At 46.5% G+C, this 27,563-nt stretch overlaps 1 protein-coding gene across 1 annotated transcript in view; it reads left to right on the forward strand.

Annotated features, from left to right (window-relative positions):
- SLC16A2 (solute carrier family 16 member 2) overlaps positions 1-27,185 on the forward strand; it is a 109,265-nt gene extending 82,080 nt beyond the window's left edge. The window contains exons 3-6 of the mRNA XM_032771811.2: positions 18,660-19,122; positions 20,511-20,654; positions 23,669-23,897; positions 25,373-27,185. Of these exons, the coding sequence (XP_032627702.1) occupies positions 18,660-19,122; positions 20,511-20,654; positions 23,669-23,897; positions 25,373-25,593 (1,057 nt within the window). The 3' untranslated portion in view covers positions 25,594-27,185. The remainder of the gene's footprint in view (positions 1-18,659; positions 19,123-20,510; positions 20,655-23,668; positions 23,898-25,372) is intronic.
- The last annotated feature ends 378 nt before the right edge of the window (positions 27,186-27,563 follow it).

The following is a 27,563-nucleotide window of genomic DNA, read 5'->3' on the forward strand; positions in this document are numbered from 1 at the left end:
AAAAGAGAGAGAGGAGACAGAGCGATAATCCAGCGCACAACAGCAGCATCAAATGCTTAGCAAAGATAGCTAAGATGGTTACCATCGTATCTGTAGCCACCTACTGCTAGGAGAAAATCTGCATATACAGACGGTTATAGATCGCCTTCTCGGTACTGGTCCACTGCTATCATAGAGTGCCCTGCTGATCAGGCATGGGGCTGCAATGGCAAAACCAAATGTAGGATTGACATACGGCCACTACGTCAATCCAACTCCTGTATTGGTTTCTAGAAATAGAGTCTGTTCCTGCCTTCCAATGAAGAAGGCAAAGTTGTATAAAGAGCAAGCACCCGTGTCATATTTAACGGGAGGGGGTGCCCGTCCAGAAACCCTGCACCCGTTGCTGTCCCTTCCTCCGCAAGCCTTTATCCTTGCAATCCTATGGCAAGTGCCCCCCCATTGTGCATGAAGTGTAAAGGAATACAAGAAAACAAGGAACTTGTTAGTGAAGATACATGACGGGGGGGGCCTTGAGAGCAGCAGCCGGGCGATGACAGTACCACGGGCAGGACGTACCTATTTTATGAAACCAGAAGGGAGCGATTTGTACTCAGTCCCAAGGAGTCAATAACCAATATTGGTTTCAGAACTTTTCTTGAAAGGGGCACTTCATGAGAGCAATCGACAGTATCACGGTGTGATGACACTGCGCTCAGGTAAACGGAACCCCTGAATCCCCGGCGAAACTTTCGAATTCCATTTCCTATTGATCCAGCATTGAGTGGTCAGCACACACACAGGTGAGACACAGCAGAGGCTCATCAGTCACAGGTAACTAATCAAGTCTCCTGATAATTCGAAAAAGAGCGCCAGCTTGGAGCCAACAACAGGAGTACTTAATCGATCGCTATCTGTGGAGGGAGGACTCATGTGCTCACACTACTGCCGTTCAAGACGAATAAAAAGTTATTGAAAAGAATTTCTAAAAGGTATGGGCTGAAAAAGGCACAGACAGGGACTCCTGCCAGTGCAGAAATAAAAGTGAAGAGTCGTAGGCACATACCAGAAAACCAGAGAGCAGTGCAAACGGAAGTCAGCGCAGAGCTGAAAACAGCTCGCTCTAAGGCTAACTGGCAGGCATTTTGGGGGCTGTGCACAAGTACCCATCCACCCCCTGTGCCTGGGATTCAAACTCGGGATGGAAATATCAACCAGTAGTCTAGAGGATGTAGCGAGGGAGAAGATGAAAGATGAAGACGACCATGGTGAGAGCACACAGCAGTCGCGTACAACCCCTACAGCCAGGATCTATTTGAGACTCCAGAAAATACAGTCCACAGCACTCCCGAAGCCACAAGCCCACAAAGTGAAAGGCCATGGAAGCCGACCTATCTATAGAGTAACTATCATAATCAAACACGATTAAAACAAGGGATTTTTGATCGCATGCATCAGGCTGGGAGCATCGCAACCATTAAAAGTTACAGGAAAAATTTCTTAACAACATGTCGGAATGGACTAAAGATCCTCCAAAGAAATCTCGCATAATCGAATCTGAGTATCAAAAGCCTTATAACAACATTCTGGGCCGAAGAGCCTATCTCGTCCCCATAGTAAAACTTTCACGCCAGTGGCATTAGCAAAAATTTGGAATCATTGCTGCACATAGCCGCGCTATGCGTAACAGCCCGGCGGCACTGAAGGCATTCCATAAACAAACGATCTGGCTCCTAGCGTGGTCATCTCAGAGAGTATAATCAGCCATTGTTACATAGAAAATCAGAATGCTAAATAGGGGCAGACATGGCGTGTTGCACTCCGGGCAGATGGGGGGATAAGGAAGGAAAGATAGCTGAGAGTTTCAGCGGTTGCAAGCAGAAATCTTCCCACTAACAGGCCACCGCGCTGCGGTGGTGAAGAGGGTGAGCATAGCAGCGATCTACCTGATAGGAGGCCAGGCGGCTGTTGGTGAGGAAAGAGGGTTTGGGGTTTGCAGGTTCCTCTTAACAGGAACAAGGCATCAGTATAGAATCACTGGTATATGAACGGAGCGATGGAATAACTACTTAAAGCTTAACCATCGCCGATCATGGAAGTATGGATGGGCCGGACCTGCGTCCTCTGTGTGTGCCGACAGCCAGTCACACAGACACTGAATATTTAAAACGATCAAAAGCACATTGTATAGAAACGAACATGTGTATGTAAAGTTATCAGTGTTCTGTGTGAAAAAGTACTAGGCATTGTTCTGTAAGAAATGATCTATCACAGTACTTAATCATCCCTGTCCCTCCCCCATGCAGCTGCACATTCTTCTGGAATGCCATACGCCAACACCGAATGCTGGTGGGATAAAGGGCCCGGAAGGTAAGAAGGAAGACGTGAGTTGAAATGTTCACAGAAATTAAGGAAGTAACAGCGGCAATGAGAGGTGATAAATCAGAAGATTGAAGGATGTTAGGCAAAGTTCAGGAAAGATGCCCACCAAGTAGAACGAATCTTAGAAGGGTAGGCAGGAAGAGCAGAGGTGTAGGGCAGAAGATCAGCGAACGGTGAGAATGAGCGCTGGATCTGCTGGCATGCTCAATACGTATCACTCGTCCACGCATGGTGATCTCAGGAAGAGCAGCAGCGGTAGCAGAGTGCCGCTGCACCCCTGTATAACCACCCTCAAAGGCCCCGCCAACGTCGACATATCTGCCCTCACCAGACGTGTAAGAACATGTCGTGGGAAGGCTTTCTGACACGCCGCCTACACTCCTCCACACCCTGAGATTCAAGCAAAAGGCGTAAGTTACGCTAAAAAATGTGCTTGATATGGCCTTTCCTCCCCCCTCCTTCCAAAGCACAGCAGCCAGGGCATTACCTCATTAAATTCTCTGCCGTCTATTTATAATTCCTTTATAATAAATGAGATACATCCAAAAGGGGGAGGGTGGGTGCTTACAGGAAAAGTAGTAAAAAAATACATGATTTTAGACAGATACAAATTATTTAATGAAGAATAAAGGATTTTAAACGAGACCGACATTATCCTTCGTCAACGCTGATAATCAAAGGGGAAGGGTGGTTTGCGTAGCAGGGAAATTGAGTCCATAAAGTGGCGGAGAGTTCACAAGGATAGCAAACAGAGTCACACTACCCTGGGCCTGCTGCAAACTCGTTTCAAGGCTTCCGATGCGACAGTCGCCTCCAGGTGTGCTCTTCATAATGCCCCTGGTCTCATGGCTCTCATACTACAGCCAGCATCAGTGAATTTGCCTCAGCCTCCCACCACAGCCATAGCAATGTACCCCCTTTAGTCGCTACAAAGAATTTGTGAGCACACAGCAAGCAGCAATAGCCAAAACGGGACATGTGTTGGTGAGGTCTTAAGCGAGTAAGTAATATACGCCAGCCGAAGCTTTAAAATGGCACAAATGCACATTCTAAAAACCACCATCCTCCACTTGCCAGATCCTGTAGAATTGAACAGCCCCGTGACCACTTGTCTCAAGCTGCCTGTGTATAGTTTATGAGGCGCAATGGCATCCAAGGGGTAGGTGTCAACCAAGGATTAACTACAGAGGCATGGTTCAACATCGCACCGAACGAGTTATTTTATGGTCTGGAAAGTATTCCCTTGTGCACCGTTAAACAGACACTACTGTTCCTGAAGCGCAGCGGCAGAACTCCTTACTCCATGTCCCCACGAGTGATGTGTGAAAAATACGTCCCTTGCTGTTCTCACCGTAGCTTGCCTGCAGCCATGAAATATATCCCCACTGCGGTTTACTCAGTACTCTGGGTAGTCCGCGCCTGCGGGGCCAAATAGGATAAGGTTCATCTCTAATGTCCCCCCACAGTTTAGGGAATCCTCAGCATTGCAGCCAAAGCCATGCCACTATCACTGGCACGCCCAAGTCACTACCTTTCGTTACAAGCACTTATAACTCGATTGGTCTTGGAGGCTACATTGCATCACAGCAGCCCGCGCACAGTAGAGTTTGCCCACTACAAATTAGATTTCCTAGTCCGACTGACGGTAGCTGTCTGGCCGTCCTTCACAGAGGGCTATTGCCCACTCGCTTCTTCCACTGTGAGGGCGCGCCATTGTTTGATTAGCGTTCAAGGCAGGGGAAAGCAAGTGCACAAAGTTCTAAATGAAATGCTTCTTACGCATCGAAAGTTGCACAGACCACTGCGAAGCGTCCACAACCGTTAAAACAAGGCGGCTCGCACCAGTCTGCTTGTTTCCGCGTGGCCAATATCGGCGATTCAATGGGGTAGAAGATGGCCCGTTAAGACAGGTTAGGCTCCAAAACACTGGGGACCTGCGAGAGAAGCTGCTCCATCGCGCTCATATGCTGTCGTCGCCGCATTTCTGCAAAGCTGCTCCATCCTCCCTCCTGCCTTGGTCAGTTCATTGGTTCAATATTATAAAAAGAGAGAGAGGAGACAGAGCGATAATCCAGCGCACAACAGCAGCATCAAATGCTTAGCAAAGATAGCTAAGATGGTTACCATCGTATCTGTAGCCACCTACTGCTAGGAGAAAATCTGCATATACAGACGGTTATAGATCGCCTTCTCGGTACTGGTCCACTGCTATCATAGAGTGCCCTGCTGATCAGGCATGGGGCTGCAATGGCAAAACCAAATGTAGGATTGACATACGGCCACTACGTCAATCCAACTCCTGTATTGGTTTCTAGAAATAGAGTCTGTTCCTGCCTTCCAATGAAGAAGGCAAAGTTGTATAAAGAGCAAGCACCCGTGTCATATTTAACGGGAGGGGGTGCCCGTCCAGAAACCCTGCACCCGTTGCTGTCCCTTCCTCCGCAAGCCTTTATCCTTGCAATCCTATGGCAAGTGCCCCCCCATTGTGCATGAAGTGTAAAGGAATACAAGAAAACAAGGAACTTGTTAGTGAAGATACATGACGGGGGGGGCCTTGAGAGCAGCAGCCGGGCGATGACAGTACCACGGGCAGGACGTACCTATTTTATGAAACCAGAAGGGAGCGATTTGTACTCAGTCCCAAGGAGTCAATAACCAATATTGGTTTCAGAACTTTTCTTGAAAGGGGCACTTCATGAGAGCAATCGACAGTATCACGGTGTGATGACACTGCGCTCAGGTAAACGGAACCCCTGAATCCCCGGCGAAACTTTCGAATTCCATTTCCTATTGATCCAGCATTGAGTGGTCAGCACACACACAGGTGAGACACAGCAGAGGCTCATCAGTCACAGGTAACTAATCAAGTCTCCTGATAATTCGAAAAAGAGCGCCAGCTTGGAGCCAACAACAGGAGTACTTAATCGATCGCTATCTGTGGAGGGAGGACTCATGTGCTCACACTACTGCCGTTCAAGACGAATAAAAAGTTATTGAAAAGAATTTCTAAAAGGTATGGGCTGAAAAAGGCACAGACAGGGACTCCTGCCAGTGCAGAAATAAAAGTGAAGAGTCGTAGGCACATACCAGAAAACCAGAGAGCAGTGCAAACGGAAGTCAGCGCAGAGCTGAAAACAGCTCGCTCTAAGGCTAACTGGCAGGCATTTTGGGGGCTGTGCACAAGTACCCATCCACCCCCTGTGCCTGGGATTCAAACTCGGGATGGAAATATCAACCAGTAGTCTAGAGGATGTAGCGAGGGAGAAGATGAAAGATGAAGACGACCATGGTGAGAGCACACAAGCAGTCACGTCTAAACCACAGCCACGATCTATTGAACTCCAGAAAATACACGCCCTACACTCCAAGCCACCAAGCCGAGACAGGAAGGCCATGGAGCACGACCTTCTATAGAGTAAGCCTAGCTAATCAAACACGATTAAAACAAGCGGTTTTGATCGCATGCATAGGCTGTGGACATCGCACCATTAAAGTTACAGGAATACATTTCGGAAAGCGAACAGTACGCCAATGGAACTCAACCCCAAAAATTGAACGATCGAGTACAAAAAGCTTATAAACATTCTGCAAGCCACCTATCTCGCCCCATAGGTAAACTTTCCGCATGCATTAGCAAAAATGTGGAAACATTCTCAATAGCCGCGCTGGCGTAACAACCCGGCGCACTGGAAGGCACCAGAAACAAACGACTGCTCTCACGCGGTCATCTCAGAGACTATAACAGCCATTGTTAACCTAGAAAATCAGGAATGCAAAAGTGGGCAGCAGGCGATGTTGCACCCGGGCAGATGCGGGGGGATAAGGAAGAAAATAGCGAGGAGTCAGCGGTTGTCCAGCAGAATTCCCCCAGCTAACCAGCCACCGTCGCTGCGGGGTGAAGAGGAGCATTAGCACGACTTACGATAGGACAGCCAGGCGCTGTGTGGTGGGAAAGAGGGTGGGGTTTGCAAGTTCCTCAGACAGCGAAAAGGCATCAGTAAGATCACGAGTATAATGAACGAGCGATGGAAGTAACTACTTATAAGCTACCATCGCCATCATGAAGAGGATAGGCCCGGACCTGCGCCTCGGTGTGCCGACAGCCAGTCTACACAGACACTGAATATAACGATGCAAAATCACTCTGTATAGAAACGAACATGTGTATGTAAAGTTATCAGTGTTCTGTGTGAAAAAGTACTAGGCATTGTTCTGTAAGAAATGATCTATCACAGTACTTAATCATCCCTGTCCCTCCCCCATGCAGCTGCACATTCTTCTGGAATGCCATACGCCAACACCGAATGCTGGTGGGATAAAGGGCCCGGAAGGTAAGAAGGAAGACGTGAGTTGAAATGTTCACAGAAATTAAGGAAGTAACAGCGGCAATGAGAGGTGATAAATCAGAAGATTGAAGGATGTTAGGCAAAGTTCAGGAAAGATGCCCACCAAGTAGAACGAATCTTAGAAGGGTAGGCAGGAAGAGCAGAGGTGTAGGGCAGAAGATCAGCGAACGGTGAGAATGAGCGCTGGATCTGCTGGCATGCTCAATACGTATCACTCGTCCACGCATGGTGATCTCAGGAAGAGCAGCAGCGGTAGCAGAGTGCCGCTGCACCCCTGTATAACCACCCTCAAAGGCCCCGCCAACGTCGACATATCTGCCCTCACCAGACGTGTAAGAACATGTCGTGGGAAGGCTTTCTGACACGCCGCCTACACTCCTCCACACCCTGAGATTCAAGCAAAAGGCGTAAGTTACGCTAAAAAATGTGCTTGATATGGCCTTTCCTCCCCCCTCCTTCCAAAGCACAGCAGCCAGGGCATTACCTCATTAAATTCTCTGCCGTCTATTTATAATTCCTTTATAATAAATGAGATACATCCAAAAGGGGGAGGGTGGGTGCTTACAGGAAAAGTAGTAAAAAAATACATGATTTTAGACAGATACAAATTATTTAATGAAGAATAAAGGATTTTAAACGAGACCGACATTATCCTTCGTCAACGCTGATAATCAAAGGGGAAGGGTGGTTTGCGTAGCAGGGAAATTGAGTCCATAAAGTGGCGGAGAGTTCACAAGGATAGCAAACAGAGTCACACTACCCTGGGCCTGCTGCAAACTCGTTTCAAGGCTTCCGATGCGACAGTCGCCTCCAGGTGTGCTCTTCATAATGCCCCTGGTCTCATGGCTCTCATACTACAGCCAGCATCAGTGAATTTGCCTCAGCCTCCCACCACAGCCATAGCAATGTACCCCCTTTAGTCGCTACAAAGAATTTGTGAGCACACAGCAAGCAGCAATAGCCAAAACGGGACATGTGTTGGTGAGGTCTTAAGCGAGTAAGTAATATACGCCAGCCGAAGCTTTAAAATGGCACAAATGCACATTCTAAAAACCACCATCCTCCACTTGCCAGATCCTGTAGAATTGAACAGCCCCGTGACCACTTGTCTCAAGCTGCCTGTGTATAGTTTATGAGGCGCAATGGCATCCAAGGGGTAGGTGTCAACCAAGGATTAACTACAGAGGCATGGTTCAACATTCCACCATACGAGTTTTTTTGGTCTGGAAAAGAATTCTCCGATTGTGCAGCCGTAAACGACACTACGTGTTCCTGAAGCGCGACGCGGCATGAACTCCTTCTGCCATGTCCAATCCTACGAGTGATGTGTGTAGAAAAGTCTCTTGGATTCTCACAGAGCTTGCCAGCAGTCATGGAAAGTAATCCCCACTCGGTTTACTTATCTGGTGCTCTGCGCCTCGAGGCCAAGATAGGATATAGTTCTCATCTAATGTCCCCCCACAGTTTAGGGAAATCCTCAGATTTCGCAGCTCTCAAAGCCTCCACTATCACTGCAGTCCAAGTCACACCTTTCGTTACAGGCACTCTATGACTGATTGGTCTTGCGGCTACTTGCATCAACAGCAGCCCGCGCACAGTAGAGTTTGCCCACTACAAATTAGATTTCCTAGTCCGACTGACGGTAGCTGTCTGGCCGTCCTTCACAGAGGGCTATTGCCCACTCGCTTCTTCCACTGTGAGGGCGCGCCATTGTTTGATTAGCGTTCAAGGCAGGGGAAAGCAAGTGCACAAAGTTCTAAATGAAATGCTTCTTACGCATCGAAAGTTGCACAGACCACTGCGAAGCGTCCACAACCGTTAAAACAAGGCGGCTCGCACCAGTCTGCTTGTTTCCGCGTGGCCAATATCGGCGATTCAATGGGGTAGAAGATGGCCCGTTAAGACAGGTTAGGCTCCAAAACACTGGGGACCTGCGAGAGAAGCTGCTCCATCGCGCTCATATGCTGTCGTCGCCGCATTTCTGCAAAGCTGCTCCATCCTCCCTCCTGCCTTGGTCAGTTCATTGGTTCAATATTATAGCGGGGCTTTTCCTGTTTACCTGCACGCTGCATCCGAGTTCAGATTGCGGACCAGAGCGGTCAGTGGTGCACTGTGGGATACCTCTCAGAGGCCAATAATGTCGATTTCCGTCCACACTAACCCTAATCCGAGTTGTTACTATCGAATTTAGCGCTACTCCTCTCATCGGGGTAGAGTACAAAAATCGATTTAAAGAACCCTTTATATCGACATTAATGACAACGTCGTGTGAACAGGTACAGCGTTAAATCGATTTATTGGCCATTAAACCGATTTAAAGGCGCAGTGTAGACCTGGCCTTAGTGTGTCATGGAGCCTGTCCTAATAGAGGTCTTGTCTACACTGGCAAGTTTCTGCACAGTAAAGCAGCTTTGAGCACTGTAACTCCCGAGGTGTAACATTGCCAAGCCACTTAGTGTGCAGAAACTGCGCAGTTGCAGAGCTGTGTTTAAAAAAACATAAACCATCTCGACGAGAAGTGTACAGCTTTCTGCTCCAGGGCTACAGCGCCATGGTGCCATTGTAAAGCCCCTGGTTGATTACAGCGCTGTGATTGGCCTCCAGGAGGTGTCCCACAGTGCCTGTCCTCGCCTCTCTGGTCATCGGTTTGAACTCTGCAACCTTGCCCTCAGGTGACCAATGATGAGCCCCACTCCTTAAATTCTTTGGCAGTTTTGAAAGTCTCCTTCCTGTTTGCTCAGTGACTTGTGCAGTGGTCTCAGTGCATTTTTCCAAGTGACTGTCTGCTCCATGCACCAGGCAATCCCCCGCTTGGAGCAATGCCGAGCTGCTGGACCTCATCAGCATTTGGGGAGAGCAGGCTGTCCAGTCCCAGCTGTGCTCCCACTATAGGAATTGTGATACTTATGGACAGATTTCACGATGCTTGACGGAAAGGGGCCATGACCAGGATACACTGCAGTGCAGGGTCAAAGTGAAGGAGCTGTGAAACGCCTACCACAAGGCGCAGAAGGCAAACTGCCCCTCCAGTGCTGTGCCCACAAGCTTCCAGCTCTACAAAGAGCTGGACGCGATACTTGGTGGCAACCCCACGTCCACTGCAAAGGCCATTTTGTATACTTCAGTGGCTTCCATGTCAGTCGAGAGTGGACCAAGTCAGGAGGAGGAAATCTTGGACAAGGATGTGGAGCGGGACCCAGAGGCAGATGACGACTCGGAGGTCAGAGATGCATGCAACCAGGAGCTCCTCTCTACCCTGGAGGAGGCTAGCCAGTGACAGCAGTTGGAGCTTCGCGAAGCACAAACAGGAGAGGAGGCCCCTGGTAAGTGGCTTTGATTTTGGAAATTGCTGAAGTGAGTTGTTGGGAGCAGGAAGGCTGCAGGAAGCAGGCTTGTGTCTGTCTGATGCACGTACCACCACATGCCTAGTCTGAGCAGCGGAACAGGCTGTTGATTGACTCCCTCACTTCACAGGAATCTGCCTCAGATCTCCACCAAACTCTCATGGAGATACTGGACAATCTGCTGCTGCAGGTTCTTTGGCAGAGCTGCTTTGTTTCTTCCCCATTAAGGGTATCTTTCCCGCGCAACTCTACCGTCACTGGTGTGATGACCATTACTGCACACAGGCGAGCTGCATAAGGGCCAGGGTGGAAGCTGCAGTCTCGGAGAAGACCCTCCCTTGATTCCCTGCTCACCCTTAGCAGCAGAATATCTTCCATAATGAACACAGCCTGTGGAAAATGTAGGGACAGTAATGATTATAAGCCCCCCCCCCCCCCCCCCCCCCCCCCCCCCCCCCCCCCCCCCCCCCCCCCCCCCGTTACTAGGTCTCCCCAAGAGCCACGTACCCAGTGTACAGTATGGTCCTGGAACACTGATTTCCCCTGCCCCCGTGGTTACTCACCATTTTGGGGGCTTTGTGGCTCTCGTGTGCCTGCCTGGGGTCAGCCAGTTAGTGACAGGTATGTGAATACTAGCTGTGTTTTTAAATCACTGAATCAGTGGTCTGTGTGTTGCAAACAATACTGCTTCTGTAAAATGTAGCATTTTGGCTTCACGGATATGGCCTGGGGAGCCGAGCCTCCCACTTTATCACTGGCTGAACTTCTGCACAGTTTTAGAAAGAAGCCACAAAAAACTAAAGAGGACTTTTGGCGTGAAGTCACAATGCATGCCAGGGCCAAAAAACAAGAATTGAAGGAGTGGTGGTACAGCGAGAAGAAGGACAAAAAGGAGACAGTGGTGTGCCAGAATGAAGCCACGGAGCAGCGCTTAAATATTATGGAGCGGCAAGCAGACACGCTCCAGGCACTACTAGCTGCAAACCAAACAGCTCCATGCCTGCACCCTCTCCTGCAGCTGCTGTCGCGAAACTCTTTCCCATGCACTCCCCAGACACCGCCAGCACACTTATCAACCTCCTGGCTCCAGTCTGTACCCTCTGCATTCCACTCCGGCCCCATCACAGTCCAGTCCTGCAGACTCCCAGTACCCACTGCACTCAACACCCATCCCTCTGCAGTTTAGCCCTGCTGAAGAACAGTACACGCTGCACTGTACTCCAAAGGACAAGGTAGCATATGATACCTGGATATACACAAATCTTTAAGCGCCCTGGGATCCCACCTCCTCCTGGTGGTTGTTTTTTTAATAAAAGAATTGCTTTGATTTGAAAGCAATCTTTATTCCATTAATTGAAAGCAAACAGAACCCTGCAAAGCAAGAGGCAGTTTTCTTAAACCTTCACAATGTTGTCATCTGCATCAATAACAGTCATTTCCTAGCATTAAAAGCACTGCACTCCCAAGTATAGCAACAAATAATTGTGGCTTTCAGCTTCAAATTGCTGCCTCAAGGCATTCCTGATCCTTATGGCCCTGCACTGTGCCCCTCTAATAGCCCTGGTCTCTGGCTGTTCAAATTCAGCCTCCAGGCGCGGAGCCTCAGCAGTCCAGCCCTGAGTGAAGCTTTCACCCTTCCCTTCACAAATATTAAGGAGCGTACAGCATGCGGCTATAAGCATAGGAATATTGTCATCGGCCAGGTCCAGTCTCCCATATAGGCAGCGTCAGCGGGCCTTTAAATGGCCAAAAGCACACTCAACTCATTCTGCACTTGCTCAGCCTGTTGTTGAACCACTTCTTCCTACTGTCAAGGTTCCCCCTGTATGGCTTCATAATCCACAGCATTAAGGGGTATGCAGGGTCTCCCAGGATCACAATGGGCATTCCGACTTCCCCTATGGTGATCTTCTCGTCCGTGAAGAAAGTCCCTGCTTGCAGCTTCCTGAACATACAAGTGTCATGCACCTTTCCAGACCAGCCTGCATTAATGTCTATGAAATGCCCACAATGATCCACAAGCGCCTGGAGAACCACAGAGAAATACGCCTTCAGATTAAGGTACTCGGTGGCTAGGTGGTCTGGTGCCAGAATTGGAATATGCGTGCCATCTATCACCCTTCTGCAGTTAGGGAAGCCCATTTATGCAAAGCCATTCACAAAGTCATACACATTGCCCAGAGTCACGGTCTTTTGGACCAGGAAGCAATTAATGTCCCTGCACACTTCTGTCAACTTTCCCGCTCCAAACTGGTTAGCAACTGATCAGCAGCAGTCTGGAGTAGCCAGCTTCCACAGTGCAATCACCACACACTTCTCCAACAACAGGACAGTTCTCATTCTGATGTCCTTATATTGCAGGGCTGGGGCGAGCTCATCACACAGTCCCATGAATATGGCTTTCCTCATCCGAAAGTTCTGCAGCCACCGTCTGTGATCCCAGACGTGCATGACGATGTGATCCGACCATTCAGTGCTTTTTTTCCTGAGCCCAAAAGTAGCGTTCCACTGTGGTCAGCACCTCCGTGAATACCACAAGCAGTCTCGTGTCGTAGCTACTACACATAGCGAAATCAATGTTGAACTCCTCTTGCCTTTGTAGTTTAAGGAATAACTCCACTGCCACTCGTGACGTGTTAGTGAGAGCAAGCAGCACATTGATCAACAGTGTGGAATCCATTCCTGCAGATCAAAAAGGCAGAGCGCGCAGTGCACAAACCATTGAAAGATGGTGCCAAATGCAGATGGAAGGGGATTGCTGGGATGCGAAGCAATGCATCATGGAGCATTAGGACAGGACCCAGGAGGCCCCGTGACCCACTCCGCCATCCCACAACTCTTAATGGCGGAAGAGAAAGAAGTGCTCTGTGGGACAGCTGCCCAGAGTGTACCGCTGCAAATACCAGTGCAAGTGCGGCAAGTGTGAACACCCTATTGCACAGGCAGCTGATCTTGTGACCACACAACAGCGGTTTCCCTTCAGCGTTCTCTGAGCAATGATGTAACTGCCAGCAATGTAACTCTGTCAGTGTAGACATACCCAGAGATTGTCTCTGGGAGCATAAGCACTTTTGCTATCCAAAACTACCTTGTGGTGGCAAAGCTAGAACTCGGGTCCTCCTGTTCTAAAAGGATGAGCTGCTGCCACTTGATATGGAAAACACTGAAAGACCGGTCTACTGGAAACATTGTATATTTATTTATATTCTGGGGGGGGGGTGCGCGCGCACACACACACACACACACTGTTTCCAGAGTAATGTCTTGTGTATCACCCTGCACCAAGCCCACCCCCACCCCCGATCTCACTTCATGGTTAAAGAAAATTTCAAATAAAACTGCTTTGAGAAGAGAGCCTAATAAATCCTATGGGGAATGCTGTATATGAATTCATGGCAGTGGCATAAATAGAACTGAAGTGCAGTTGCAGATTGCTTCAGAGAGATACAGCATTTTATCTCATCTCATCATCTCTTTTCCTCCCACCTACTTCTACAAAAGTTTCAGACTTTTTTCCTTCACCGATACTTTGCTTTGTAAGAACAAACATTTTAACTCTTCAGGCTAGGCTGCTTTTAGTTTGGGGTTTTTAAAGAAAAACAGAGCTTCTTTCCATTAGGAGCACTTCAAAGGTGAAATGCGTATTTCCTGCTTTCTCACTGGTGGTTTAAATTCCTTCAGATATCTTGTAAGGATAAAGTCAAAGCCTTCTACAGCTCTGTCGCAGGGAGGGGGGCCCTTTTAATTGGACTGCCTTAGGCAAAGTCTAACAGAAGTCAGGGGAAGAGTGGTGCAGCTTAGCGGTTTCCATGTGCTCCATCAGGATTGTAAAGTCCAGTTCTGAAATTTGGAACTACCAGCTTCCTTCCATAACAAGGGAATTTTTTAAATATAGCCACACCGCACAGTTTCAGGTGACACATGTTTTAGATTCTATGCACATATTGCAGTTACTACACTGAAACAGACCACTGGTCAGTCTGCTGTAGAATCACAGAAACTGGAAACGGTAAAGAGCTGCTAGACCATCTGCCTATCAGTGCAGAATTGTTCCATTTCGTGCTTTGTGCAGGCCAGTTTTAAATGCCTCAAAAAATGGGGGCGGGAGGGGGCTTCCATCACTCTCTGTGGCAATGTCTTTGACTGTGGGCAGTATCCTATGTTAGTTCAGAGGAAGATGTTTAAAAACGCTGTAATTCACAGAACTGTGCAGTACTAGGGTGGTTTTCACTTGGTTTTGGTACTCACAGCAGAGAGGAGAAGCCGGATTGAGTTAATTTTATAAAGCAGACCCAAACCTGCCCTTTTTGCAGATCTTTGTTTTCTGCATGGAACGAGACACCCACTCCTCTTCCCCTTAGCGGCCCTAGGGAATGAATGTACAGTAATTCCTCACTTAACGTTGTGGTTATGTTCCTGAAAAATGTGACTTTAAGCAAAACAGTGTTAAGCGAATCCAATTTCCCCATAAGAATTAATGTAAATGGGGGGGGGGGGTTAGGTTCCAGGGGAATTTTTTTCACATACATATATATATATACACACACACAGTATAAGTTTTAAACAAATAATTTAATACTGGTACACAATGATGATGATTGTGAAGCTTGGTTGAGGTGGAGGAGTCAGAGGCTGGGATATTTCCCAGGGAATACCTTACTGCTAAATGAACAAGCAATTGACTGACCCCTCAGGGGTTAACTCTCACAACACTCTACAAGGCAGCAGAAAAGGAGGGAGGGCAGACAGACACACGCCCTGTGTGTGAGAAAAAAAAAGTGCATTTCCCCTTTAAGTAGCTGACCCCAGGCTTAATTACACGGCCTTGTTAATTAAATCAGCTTGCTGAGACCTGAGACCCAGGTACTGCCTAGAAGCTCCCTCCATCGTGTGTCCCCCCTGCTCTGTGGAAGATGGGGTAAGTGGGGTGGAGGAGCAGGGGGGAGGGGGGACACCCTGACATTATCTCCCCTCCGCCTGTACAGCAAGCAGGAGTCTCTGGGAGCAGCTCCAAGGCAGAGGGCAGGAGCAGCACATGGCAGTGGCGGGAGGGACCGCTGCTGCACAGGGAACTTAGGGGAGTGGGGAGCTGATGGGGTTTCAACCACCCACCAGCTAGCTGCAACGGGCTGCTCGTCCTGCAAGCAGTGGACAAAACAGGCAGCTGCCAAACTACCTTAGAAGGGAGCATTTCACAACTTTAAACGAGCATGTTCCCTAATTGATCAATAACTTAACATCGAAACAGTGTTAACTGGGAGGACTTTAAGCGAGGAGTTCCTGTACCAGTCACTTGCTATCACGCCTCCTTGCTGAACAAGCCAAAATGTTACTGGGATGAGTTTTAATTCTGTGATGTGTTTCTCTGGCTGCACAAGAGGGAAGGAGGGAGGATAGTCCTCACAATCAGATGGTAAAGAGGGATGGGCAGATGGATAGGATCAAAGAGGAATTGTCTCAAACCTTGGTCTATCCCTCAAACCAGAACTTATTAACTTTTAGGGAACATTGTGTTCCCCCCTTTTTTTTTTCCTCCTCCATTTCCATGGGCCTCTGCATTTTCTGGTTCCCGCTAGCGAAATATCAGTGCTGAGATAAGAATATCAACATTAGGGATGGGCTTGAACTAGTATCCCCGTTCTGAACACCTATGAACATGGTAACGGTTCAGCATCTGGATTCAGATTTTCCATGTGCCCCTGGGCTGATCTAAAATGCCAGATCCAAACATCCCTGAATTTTAAGGTGTTTGAAATCCTAGTCCCTAATCTTGCAGTCTTTTTTCTGTCTGGGGCCACATACTCATGAAATATTGGGAGTTCTACATGAAAACTGTTAAATAAACAGTGATTTCAAAGAAAAAGCTTTGGGAGGTTGCCTTAATTGTCAGGGTTTTCTTCCCTGTTCTAGCCCAGTAGCAGGCATACATTGTGGCAGTGATAGTAGTGGAGATTTTCAATTATGGCTTTCAACAAGCATTGTTACACTATTAATTAGTGGGAGGCTGCTGCGGCTCTAATGGGATCTCAAGACGAGATAAACATCGGCTGTGTTTAATCTTCTTTTTATTCAATCTTAGCTGGATTTTGTTAAGCAAAGGCAGGAAACAATAGAATCAGAAACATTTAATATTCCAGTGGGGCTTTCCCCTTCCATATCAGGCCTCACCTAGAAACCCTTCTCTCCCTAACTTCTGCCCTTCTGTGGGCTATTTGGTTTGGAGGTGCTCTGGAAGGGACAGATTTCCCTAGAGAGAGAGGGACACCCTTTTTCTACCCAGCTTGTACCCCTTGTTTTCCCCTTAGGCCTCTACATTTATTTCAGTGATTTTCTTTGAACAGAGGATAGGTTATCATTGCTCCTATATCAGTCAGCAGGATCTCTGCTGCTGGGCCACATGAACTGCTCTTTCCCTATGGCTGAGCAGCATACACAGTACCACTGCATTGCTGTGAGCCCAGGGAATGAGCAATCAACCTTTGAATCAGACCTAGATGTGTTAGCATGGGAGCACTTTATTCCCACCAGGGTCACCAATCTATCCCTTCTCATCCCATCCCTCCACTACCCAATATGTGCATTGTGAAATAATCAGGCGATGTCTGCATCAAAGTCTTTCATCTCAAATGGTTTCTCCTCCACCAGTGTGTTTTAGAAATGGAATTTTTGCCCTGTGCTGTTACTGTTTCCTTTCATCATAAAGATTGATAACCCAGTGTGGGATTAAATCATGGTTGGCGGGTTTTATTTTAGAGGATTTTTTTGGGGTTTGTTTTTTTTACTTTTGCTATGGTAACTCTAGAGCATTTTCTTTAGTGCTTCCAATTTTTTTGTCAAGAAATCTTCTCTCTGCTTTCTGTGGCTGCTGCTTTTCTTTCTAAAATGTTTTCTTGTTGAGCAGTTAGGCAGGTTTCTGATACAGGGAGAATGCAAGCGTCATGTTGTCATTGAGCAGATTCTCCTTGTAATATCATTTTCCCTTTAGTGCTTTCCATCCCAAAGGACCCCAGAAGCACAGACTGTCTGTACCTGCCAAGAACCACCTGCAGAGCCAGACACTTCTCTGCAGGAATAGAAACAGTCTTTGGCACCAAAATCCCAGGCCTCTGCCACCTGGGCTAAAGGAGAGCTCGGTCAGTTGGGAGTTGTAAGTCTGGGGCAGCCAATAGAGAGAGAGGTTGTTGTAAATACTAAGCTGGTGAAATATATCCCACTTCTGAGGTGGGTGCATTTTAGAAGAGGACAGCAGCCAGCTCACAGCAAGGAGTTGGAAAGGAAAGCCCTGGACAAGGATCCAGAGGGAAGCCTCTGCTCTTACAAATCATTCTATAGGGTATTTTAACACCTATGCAGAGCAGACAGGATCTGTGGTTTTAACGTCTCCACTCCTTCCAAACCTGAAACTTGCTCCAAAGCTGGAAACCATTTTATCTCAGCTAAGGCTGCTAGCAGTAGATAATTTGGGGTCATGAAAGAGGTAGGGAAACTAGATGTCCTTCTGATGTCTGTATTCCACTTTAAATGGCTCAATCCCAGACTGCAGCGGCATTTGTGTGTTTTGTCAGAGCTTTGTCCCTGAAGCAGTTGTGCGAAGGGTAAGGGAACGGCTATGAAATTATTACTCATCGGTGCACCCTACTTCTGAGGTTTCTCTGATGTGGTTTGGTTTTGGAGGAGCTTGAGATTTGGCTTTTGTGAACGGTGGTTTGTCTTTGAGTAAGTTAGTATAGCAATTGCGTCTTGCTGCACTAGCTGAGAAGACAGATTTGTAATGGAATTAATGATATACTTGTAAATATTTTCTGATTTCTGGTTGCTCTGTTTCTTCTGAGCAGGAATCTCCTCACCTGCTTTATTAATAGCAATTGGAGATTTTAAAAATTTAGTAAACTTTCATCCCAAAGGACTTGACACATGGTCTGTAGGACAATGATTTCACTCCCTATTAACATGCAGCCACCTCTGGAGTGAGTTACAGCAGCTACTTAATAGCTCACAATAAAACTTCAGGGAAGAATTGAAGAAAACAATATCCAGTTGAAATTACCAGAGGATTTTAGAACACAGAACTGGCATTTGGGCAGCCAGATGTTCTTTAACCATTAGCGGTCAGGGCCTCCTGTTTTTAAATTGGGGCTGGTTGAAAATTTTCAGTTGGAACTGGGTCTTTTTATGCAAAACTGAATCTTTGGCTAAATTTAAATTTTTTGGAAAAAGTTTCTTCTTTCCATGGAAAATTATTATTATTATTTTAATCAAAAAAACAGATGCCTGAAAATCACAATATTCCAATTCAGATGTGCTGCCACAATGCCCCATGGGAGTTGAAGTTCAGTTGCTTCATGGGACCATTCTTCTCCAAAGCCAGACTTCATCTCCCATCAGATGTAATGGGCCATCTGTAAAATGGGGATATACCTTGCTTTGTCTATCTAGGCTGTAAACTCTTCAGAGCAGCAACTGTCTGTTCCTACATATCTGTACAGTGCCCAGCACAAAATAGGACCTGGTCTTGATTAGAGACTCTAGGCTCTACTGAAAGATAAATAATACACAGCAATATCTGTTATCCTTTGCAATTTTAACCAAGGTGTTTTTTTGCCAATAGGTCCCTTGAAGTCCGCTATTTCACCTATGGAATCCTCTTTGGATGCGGCAGTTCCTTTGCTTTCCAGCCCTCCTTGGTCATCCTCGGCCACTACTTCAAACGCCGTCTAGGCTTGGCGAATGGCATCGTGGCCGGAGGGAGCTGCCTCTTCTCAATGTCCCTTCCTTTCTTTTTGAAAACAATCGGGAGCACCATCGGGCTAGCTCACACTTTCCAAGTTCTCAGCGCCTTTATGTTCATCCAGATTCTCTTGTCTCTGACTTTCCGGCCCATCTTGCCACCATCTTGTGACTCTCACCATGATAGGCAAGACAAACTGGCCAGCCGGAACATGAAACAGCAGTGTGGGTCTCAGATGCGGAAGTATTTCAACATGAGGGTTTTCCGGAGACAGACGTACCGAATTTGGGCTTTTGGGATTGCGACAGCCGTCCTGGGATACTTTGTACCTTACGTGCATCTGGTGAGAATGTTTTAGGGGAGATAGAGGTGACTGCATGAGGGGCGGGAGGGGAGAATTCTTTTTATCTCTGTCTTTTTGCAGCAGGTCTCATCCTCAAGTGTAGGCCCTTGCCCCACCGCACATCTTGGCTGTGCTCTGAGTGCTCTTGATGGGCTCCAGTAGGAGTCTTATCTCCAGTACTCAGCAAGAGGGAGAATCACCACAATGTGGGAGAGACGCAAGGAGGTGAGGGGAGAGACTAAGGATATGGCTACTTCCTAGAGATTCTAAGGTGGTGGGTGCCAGGCTGAAGGACCTTTTCACAGCTCAGACAGGTAGCTCGAGAGCCCCCTGAGCTATGAACAATCACACCCAAGCATGTTTCCAGCTAAAAAGTCCCATTGATTAAAGTGCTGTAACTGCATGTAGTGCTTCACAAAACCTCTGATGGTACATGGCCCCTGCTCCAAAGAGCTTCCGTTCCACTGTAGGGAACTCCTAGTAGATGGCTCAGAATGGAGCAGGAGCTCAGGCCTAGGGAGCTATGGGGAGGCATTATGGGTGAGAAGAGTCAGCGCAGGGAGGCTTCAGGCAAGAAATGGGTTTTTACAGAGGAGTGGGAGGATGCTTGGCACATGTGAAGTGAGATGATTTTTCAAACGTGAGAGGGATGGGCCACGCTGAGAGCAGGGAGGTGAGAGGTAAAGGAGGACACAGGAATGGCTGGGGCTGCGGAGAGTCTTGATGATAAGAGGGTGGAGTGCGCTGAAGAAGCTTCTCTTTGAACAGAAATAGCGAGAGGCAGGAGCCAGCTTTGGGGGGGGTGTCACTAATGGAGCATTCTGATTGGCTGAGCCTCCCCATGGACTTCATCTGTATAGTAAGTTGTGGCAGGTAGGACAATTACCGCATACCACTGAAGTAGACTGCGGAGGCGTGAGGCTGAGGGACTTTAACCTCTTGAGTGCCTAGGTTAGAGCATTTGCTGCAGTTTGAGAATAGGTTACCAAACCGACCCCTCCGGCTCATGCAGAGAACCACGTAATGCATAACTTAGGGCCGTGCTGTTGCCTTTGTGGAATTGAAGCCATAACAAGCGGTGAGGGAAATAGGTCTGTGCAGTTACTGGATGTTACCGATAAGGTGGGCAATGGTGGTAGCCTGTTACGTAAGGGCTGCCATTCTGTTTGGTGCCCTACAGTGGATCTAGCATTATGCAGCCTTTCTCTAATACCAATTAATCCCTTGAGAGGAATTTTATACATGGTTATAATTAGTACCCAGAAATAGACATTCCTCTTAAAGATTCCTGTTTTAATGTTTGACAGTCCCAGCAACTCCATTTTTGGTGTGTGTAATTAATAAGTTTATTGAGGATTAATGTCCTTCTTTTCCTCCCTGAACCCTAGATAAAGTATGTGGAGGAGGAGTTTAAGGAAAACAAAAAGGAATGGATTCTCTTGGTTTGCCTTGGAGCCACATCAGGGCTTGGGCGTTTGGTTTCTGGCCGGATTGGTGACTGCATTCCTGGACTGAAAAAGATTTTCTTGCAGGTATGCTATGCCTAATCCTCACAAAAGTGCATGCTAAGAATGACAGTTTTACTACCATGGAATGATTTGTCCATACAAATATCAGTACTCTGCACTTAGCACCTTTCATCGAGGCATCTCAGAGTGATTTACAAACAATTAACCCTCCCAACACCTCAAGAGGTAGAGAAATATTATTAAATCAAAGTACAGAAGGGTTAGTTGAGGCATAGAGAAGTTATGTGATTTACTCGAGATCTTGCAGCACCTCTCTGACAGAGCTAGGACTAGAACTCAGGAAGTCCTGACTCTTAGTGTCTTTCCCTGACCACTAGACACACTGCCTTCCTCTCTGGATTTCATGTGCACACCATTGACATCATGTGGCTGATCCATCGGATAGCTCTTCTCAAGGCTTCGTAAAAGATCCTTCTCAAGGTTTGGGTGTAGTTGCTCTCCAAGGAAAAACAGAGGATCCCATGGCATCATTGAGTTGACAGTAGGGGGTAACACTGGTGTCCTATTCTGTATTCCTTATCATAATTTAAAAACCCAACAACCCTGGTTCTGATAGTGAAGGGCTTGTCTACGTGTGGCAATGTGCACAACAGGGGTGTGATTGCTAAAGCACATTAACATGTTGAGCACTAATTGGTCTGTGTAGCCCCTGCTGGTGCTCACTTAAGGTCCTTGCAGCTCTTTAAAGTGGTACTGTCAGCAGGGTCTCTGACCCAATTCGTGCACAACACGTTCGTGTGCTTTAGAAATCACACCCAATATTGTGCGTTACTGCACCATGGAGGCAAGCCTCGTGACTGACTGTGAGCTGCTGCCTTCATGGTACCTAGCTGTTTTTTGGGGATAACTAGAGTATGAGAGGCCCTACACAAAACTATATTCTCCTCTCTCTTTCAGTGTCAAATTCAGCCCTGGTACAAAAGGAGCAACTCCCCTGGCTTCAAAGGAATTGCTCCCACTTATACTAGGGCAGAATCGAGCCCTTCTAAGCAGCCTGGTTAGAGTCACAAAATAAGTTAGGTGCCTAAATCCCAGAAACAGGCCCAAATGGGATTGACAAAACCCCGCTCAGGTGCTGCTGAACCCTATAGGCACCTAAACTCACTTGGCATCTTAAATTTTGCAGTAAAAGTGCCCTGAGCGCTTATATTTCTGCCTCTGCATATGCATGTTGCAGCCCTAAGTCCCAGAGCAATGCACAGACTGGGGAGAGATAGGCATTCCTCCACGTGCAGAGCCCAATCCGGTGCACATGCACAGAGACCACCTACCAGATCAGGCCCCTGTAGACAAGCTTGCACAAAACTGCTGGAAAATGGGGGAAGAGGAGAAGGACCTCCTTCTGAACTTCTGTGCCCAGTGGTTAGACTACTCACCTGGGATGTGGGAAATGCTGGTTCAAGTTACTGTCTAAGGGGAGGAAGGACTTCAAACAGGGATCTTCCATCTCTCAGGTGAGTGCCCTAGCCAATGGGCTGAAAGTTATAAGGGTGGGGCTCCTCCCTCCCTACCCCAGTTTCTTGCAAAAACAGTGTAGGCAAAAACACCAAAAGAAGATTTGCAGCTGAGAATTCCAAGTAGAGAGAGGTGCCTCCTTGTAGTCTGAATTTAGGCACTAACTCCCTGAGGGGGGCGGGGCTTAGGCTACATCCTTTGCCTTGGTACCTCCCATTAGCTCGCTTAGGTGGAAAGCCACCTAGCTTACTGGCTTTTGAGAATCCTATTCCTAGGATCCTAACTCAGGCTTTGTGAATCCCAGTGATATTCTAGGCACCTAAAAGTTAGGCAGATCAATGCTGAGTGTAGCACTGTCTACACTCCTTTGCAAATCTAGCCTCACACGTAATGTCAGGTAGATCTACAATGTGGGGCTAAAACACCTTTATTCCTTATTGCTCTGGTATAGGTGTGTTGCCTAATTTCTGTTAGGGCTTTAGCTTTTGGAGAAAGGAATACTACTCAGATTTTCTGCCTTTTATTTCTATAGTTTAGGCAGGAAAGGAAATACTAGTGTTTTATCTTTCAAACTAGATAGCTTTACCAAGACTAGAGGCTTGCATGCAGTTCCAAGAACCAGGAGGTCTAAATATTTATTCTTGCAGCTGTGGCAAAGATCCTACAGGCTGTAAAAAGGTAACCAAATACAATGGGCAGTAATTGCACCCTTTTAAAGTCACCTTACTGAGGGCGTATGTATTGTGTAATTTTATTAACACTTAATGGGTTTGCTAATATACTGGGCTTTTCTTCTCCTGCAAGCTTTTTTTCCTCTTCATTATTTCCACAAACGCTTCATTCTCTGTAGTTAAGTGTTCTCTTTAGGTTTCTGGGCCATGTTACCTCAAGCATGTGGCATATGGGAGGCAAAGTCAGAGCCAGATTTCCTAAGGTATTTAGACTCCTCCTACTGGCATTTTCAAAAGCACCTACGTGAGTCAAGCAACTTGCATAGATTTCAATGAAGTTAGGTGCTGAATCTGCTTTGGTGTTTTTGAAAATGCTGTGAGGTGCCTACCTGCATTTTTAAAGTGCCTAAATGCCTTTGGAAATCTGGCCCTGTTGGATAAATAGTCAGTGTTCCAAGGCACAGGGCAAGTGGGATGCCTGGAAGCAACGTGTCAAGATTAGGAGAGTGGCAAGCAATTGAGCAATTCAGTTGGAAGCAAATATCTGGGGCAGTCAAGAAGGTGTGGCCATTCCGGAGAGTGTGTGAGGTCAGGAAGAGAGGCAGATTGCTTATTGGATGTAGTACTTGGCAAGGTCAGTCCAGACACTTGTAGCCAGAACGCTGGGGAGCTGGCAATGGTTTCCTGAATTATTTGCATAATTTCTCCAACAAGCTCTTTTTTCTCTTAAAAGGAAATGCTCTCAAGTCACCAAGGAAACTACAGGCTGGGACTATGGGGAATAATAATCTGCCTCTAATGTCCCTGCTGCCCTTGGACTTGCATTAGGAAGGCATGATTTTGTCGTCTGTCACAAGTGATCTTAATGATGTCTATACTTTGCCCCTTCAGGTTGCCTCCTTTATGCTTCTGGGCCTCATGTGCATGATGATTCCTCAGTGCCAAGCGTTTGAGGGGGTCATTGTCGTCTGCCTCTTTCTTGGACTTTGTGATGGATTCTTTATAACCATCATGGCCCCCATAGCCTTTGAACTGGTTGGACCCATGCAAGCTTCTCAAGCCATTGGCTATCTCCTGGGACTTATGGCCATTCCAATGACGGCTGGCCCACCAATAGCAGGTCAGTAACCATCAGAACGTAGGGCCCTAGGATTTAGTTAGAATTCTATCTTAAGTTTTTTGCGTTAAATTATTGGAAGGGTGATGTGGTGCTAGAGGAGTAGGGTTGTTACCTTCATCTGTTCTCATATTGTGTGATGCAATTTCTTACATTTATTTGATCCTGTATCCACTTTGACTTTGGCTGAAATACATCTACAATTAGCCCTTTTTTCCATTATTTGACTGCCAGCAGGTTTCCCTTCTGACAGCTGAATAATTGAAAAAATGAGCAGAGGATGATTCGTTTTCAAGGCAATTTAGTCAATTTTTTCAGGACAATGAATAACAAAATTGCCCAGAGTTAGTGAACATTCCAGTAACCTGGCAGAGAGCTGCACTTAAAGTTATGTAGGTGCCATTTATGATCTGCTCTCATATGAAATTTAGGGTTGGAGTTTTGCCTGATCAGCAAAGGATAAGGCCCTAAACTGAGTGAAATCTAAAGATATACACTTGGGCCCTGATCCTGGAAAGACTTTGACACATATTTAAGCATGAGAGTAGCCTCAAAGTTCTTAAAATTGAATGTGTATGTAAACCCTCTGCAGGACAGGCCCTTGAACAAGAAGAGCATCTGCAGTTGCGCTAGCTAAGCTAAAAAATTAAGGTTGTCAATCCATAGACAACTGGGCACAAACTGATCACCAGCTGTTTTCAGGAAGAAACTCTGGCTTTTGCAGACTTATAAGCTTTATAGCACTATTCATCAGAAGCATCCTGAACTGGGTCTATCACACACAGGATTAGGTGTCTTTCATTTATACAATTCCTATGTAGGAAGATTCCCAGCAACCCCTTCCTAGTGAGTTTCCAACAGCCCTAGAATGATGATGGCAGTAAATGCATCAATCTCAGAAGCGTGGCCATCTCAGAACTCACTAAACTAATAGAAGTGCAGAGTTATGCCTGGGTTTGGAGGGGTTAATTTGTAATTGGTATATGTCAGTAGCTGTTCATTTCTTCCCTAACCAAAAAACTCACTAAAACATGCATCAGCAAACCAAATATTACAGAGGAAGGAAGTTAAGAATGAACCAACTGCACTTCTAGATTGCCGTTACCCTCTTTGCTTATCACAATTGTTTGACAATCAAGTATTTAAGAAATTTATCTGAAATGTGTGCTTATTAAATACCTTGATTTTGTTTTTGGGGTGAATCTGAGTTTCTACATTCAGCTCTGATTTAAATAACAATTCACATTTGAGATTCTGATTCTTAAATTTCTTAGTATGAAAATGCCATTCTGATACAAATGTTTACATACCAGTGGGGAACTAAACATCAATATTGTTCCATGCTTTAAATATCAAATCCTTCTAAGTCTAATTTATGATGGAGTTGGAGAGAGACTTGAGTTGTCTCCTCTTTTGATTTAGGAAGCTTAGATTAGCCATCATACTGAAGCAACAACCCGTGTCCTTCTGTTTTTCAGGATACCTCCATGATTATTTTGGGAATTACTACCTAGCCTTTTACTTAGCTGGAGTTCCCCCAATTATTGGGGGCTTGGTCCTCTCTGTTGTTCCTCTGATCCATCAAAGAATGCTCAAGAAGCAGCAGATGGATTCTGGCAAAGACAAGATGTTGGTTTCAGAGACTGTCATGAACGGTGAGCTTCTTCCAGGCTGTCCTGCCACTGAGGCGCATGTATAAAGCCTTTCCCCATGCAGCCATCCACCCCCAGATACACACATACACGCTATCACCACCAGCATCTTCTCACTTGACTGAGCACAGGCCCTTTTCTAAAAGGAGCAGTACCCTCCCAGATTGCAGATGAGCAGCACCAAATACGTAAAGAAGAGAGGTCTCCTAGTTCCAAGCATGAGCTAATGGAGCTGTTTTTCAGGATGTTTTGATTTGAAACTTGTGTCTTTCACCAGCACTTTTCTGAAGAGAATTCTCGCTAGAACTCTAACTCCGTTCCCCACTCTCAATTTTCTGTTTCTCACAGCAGTGGTTTACAGTTAATTAAATGCCTTTAAAACAGGCTGTATATGGAGCTTGTTAACCCGTTTGATTTTAGTTTCAGATCCATCCCATCACACAACGGTGTCAGTGCTGCTTGGATGATGCCTTGGAGTGGGATTCCATTCCATGCCACCTCAGTTTAATCTGCAATTAACAAATTTTCAGACTGTTTTTTGATCCCATGTGAAGGCAAAAGAAGTCCAGTGGGGGTAATCTTTGTATCTTTTGTGAGAGTGCTCTGTCTCTCCTTGTCCTTCAAAGAATCTATCTTTGAAGCTGTCAGCATGCTTTTATGGACCATCAGTTAATCTCGATAGAATGGTCTGCCAGTAGACTCGAATTCCTGCTATCCTTCCTTGCTGTCCCATGTTAATATACACCAAGAAGGGAACAGCCCCTTACTATCTAATCTTCTACCCAATTGGCTGAGGACAGTGAAGGTAAGTTAATGCATTGGCTACTTCAGATGCAAGTTTCACTGGTCTCAACACTCCTGTCTTTCCATCTGTTCTTGGAGTATGCTGCATTGCAGTGGAAGAATCCTTCTGACCACTTGCTGTGACTCGGTGTATCACTGGTCTCCACCAAAGGTTTAGGGCTTTGTATCACTGCAGGAAAAAGAGGGGGCTGATAAAACAGAAGGGCAGAAAAGGAAGTAAAAAAAGAATGATTGGCTTTGTGCAGCTACTATGAATGACCAGCTCTATACATTCAGGTTTTCTGCTCTGAAAGCCAGGAATCTGTACCATTTCCCAGTGGTTCAATCTGTCATTCATCTCAGATTTCTTGACCAGTAACTAAATTAGTATGCTTCCAAACCATCCATTGAGAGGGGAAGATTGTGCTGTAATCATTAAAATACTAAATTTTGGAAGGCAACAAAATTACTAGCATTGAATCCTCCAAGAGGAACAGTTAGTCGGAGCTGAGTCCTGATGTTTACACAAGTCAGTATTGGCCTGAGCCATTCCAGTTGGTTAACTCCTCTTTTAGTATTATTTTTTTTAATTAAGTTGCAGTATGTGAGTTAGTTTTTGCTCAGAATTCTGAATCCCCTAGCGTATCTGTAGGGCTGTCAAAACATGTGCCGTGTGAGCAGAAGGTGAGCTCACACGTACCTGTTCTGTATTACTGAACAATAATCAGCATGTCAGTGTTACAGGAGCTGTGGGAAAAGACCGAACGTTTTTTAAAAACCACCTGGCTCCTTTTTAAAACTAAGAAATAGTCTGCTGCTCATGCAGGAGCCCTGCAGTGGACCAGAGTGAGAGGTGGTTTGGGGCCACGTCTAGACTACGCGCCGTATCGGTGTGTTAAAATAGATTGCTCTGGGATTGATATATCGCGTCTAATCTAGACGGGATATATTGATCCCTGAGCGTGCTTATATCGATTCCGGAACTCCACCAACCCCAACGGAGTTCCGGAATCGACATGGCGAGCCGCGGACATCGATCCCGCGCGGTGAAGACGGGTGAGTAAATCGATTTTAGATATTCGACTTCAGCTATGTTATTCACATAGCTGAAATTGCGTATCTAAAATCGATTTTATCCCGTAGTGTAGACCAGCCCTGGGAGGGGTGGGGATTGTGCAGAGATCGGCAGTTGAGCTGGCTGGGTGTCCTAAGCGATTTGCATTGTGAGAGAGAA

The sequence above is a fragment of the Chelonoidis abingdonii genome, chromosome 8 (genome assembly GCF_003597395.2).
Source record: "Chelonoidis abingdonii isolate Lonesome George chromosome 8, CheloAbing_2.0, whole genome shotgun sequence".
Lineage (NCBI taxonomy): Eukaryota > Metazoa > Chordata > Testudines > Testudinidae > Chelonoidis > Chelonoidis abingdonii.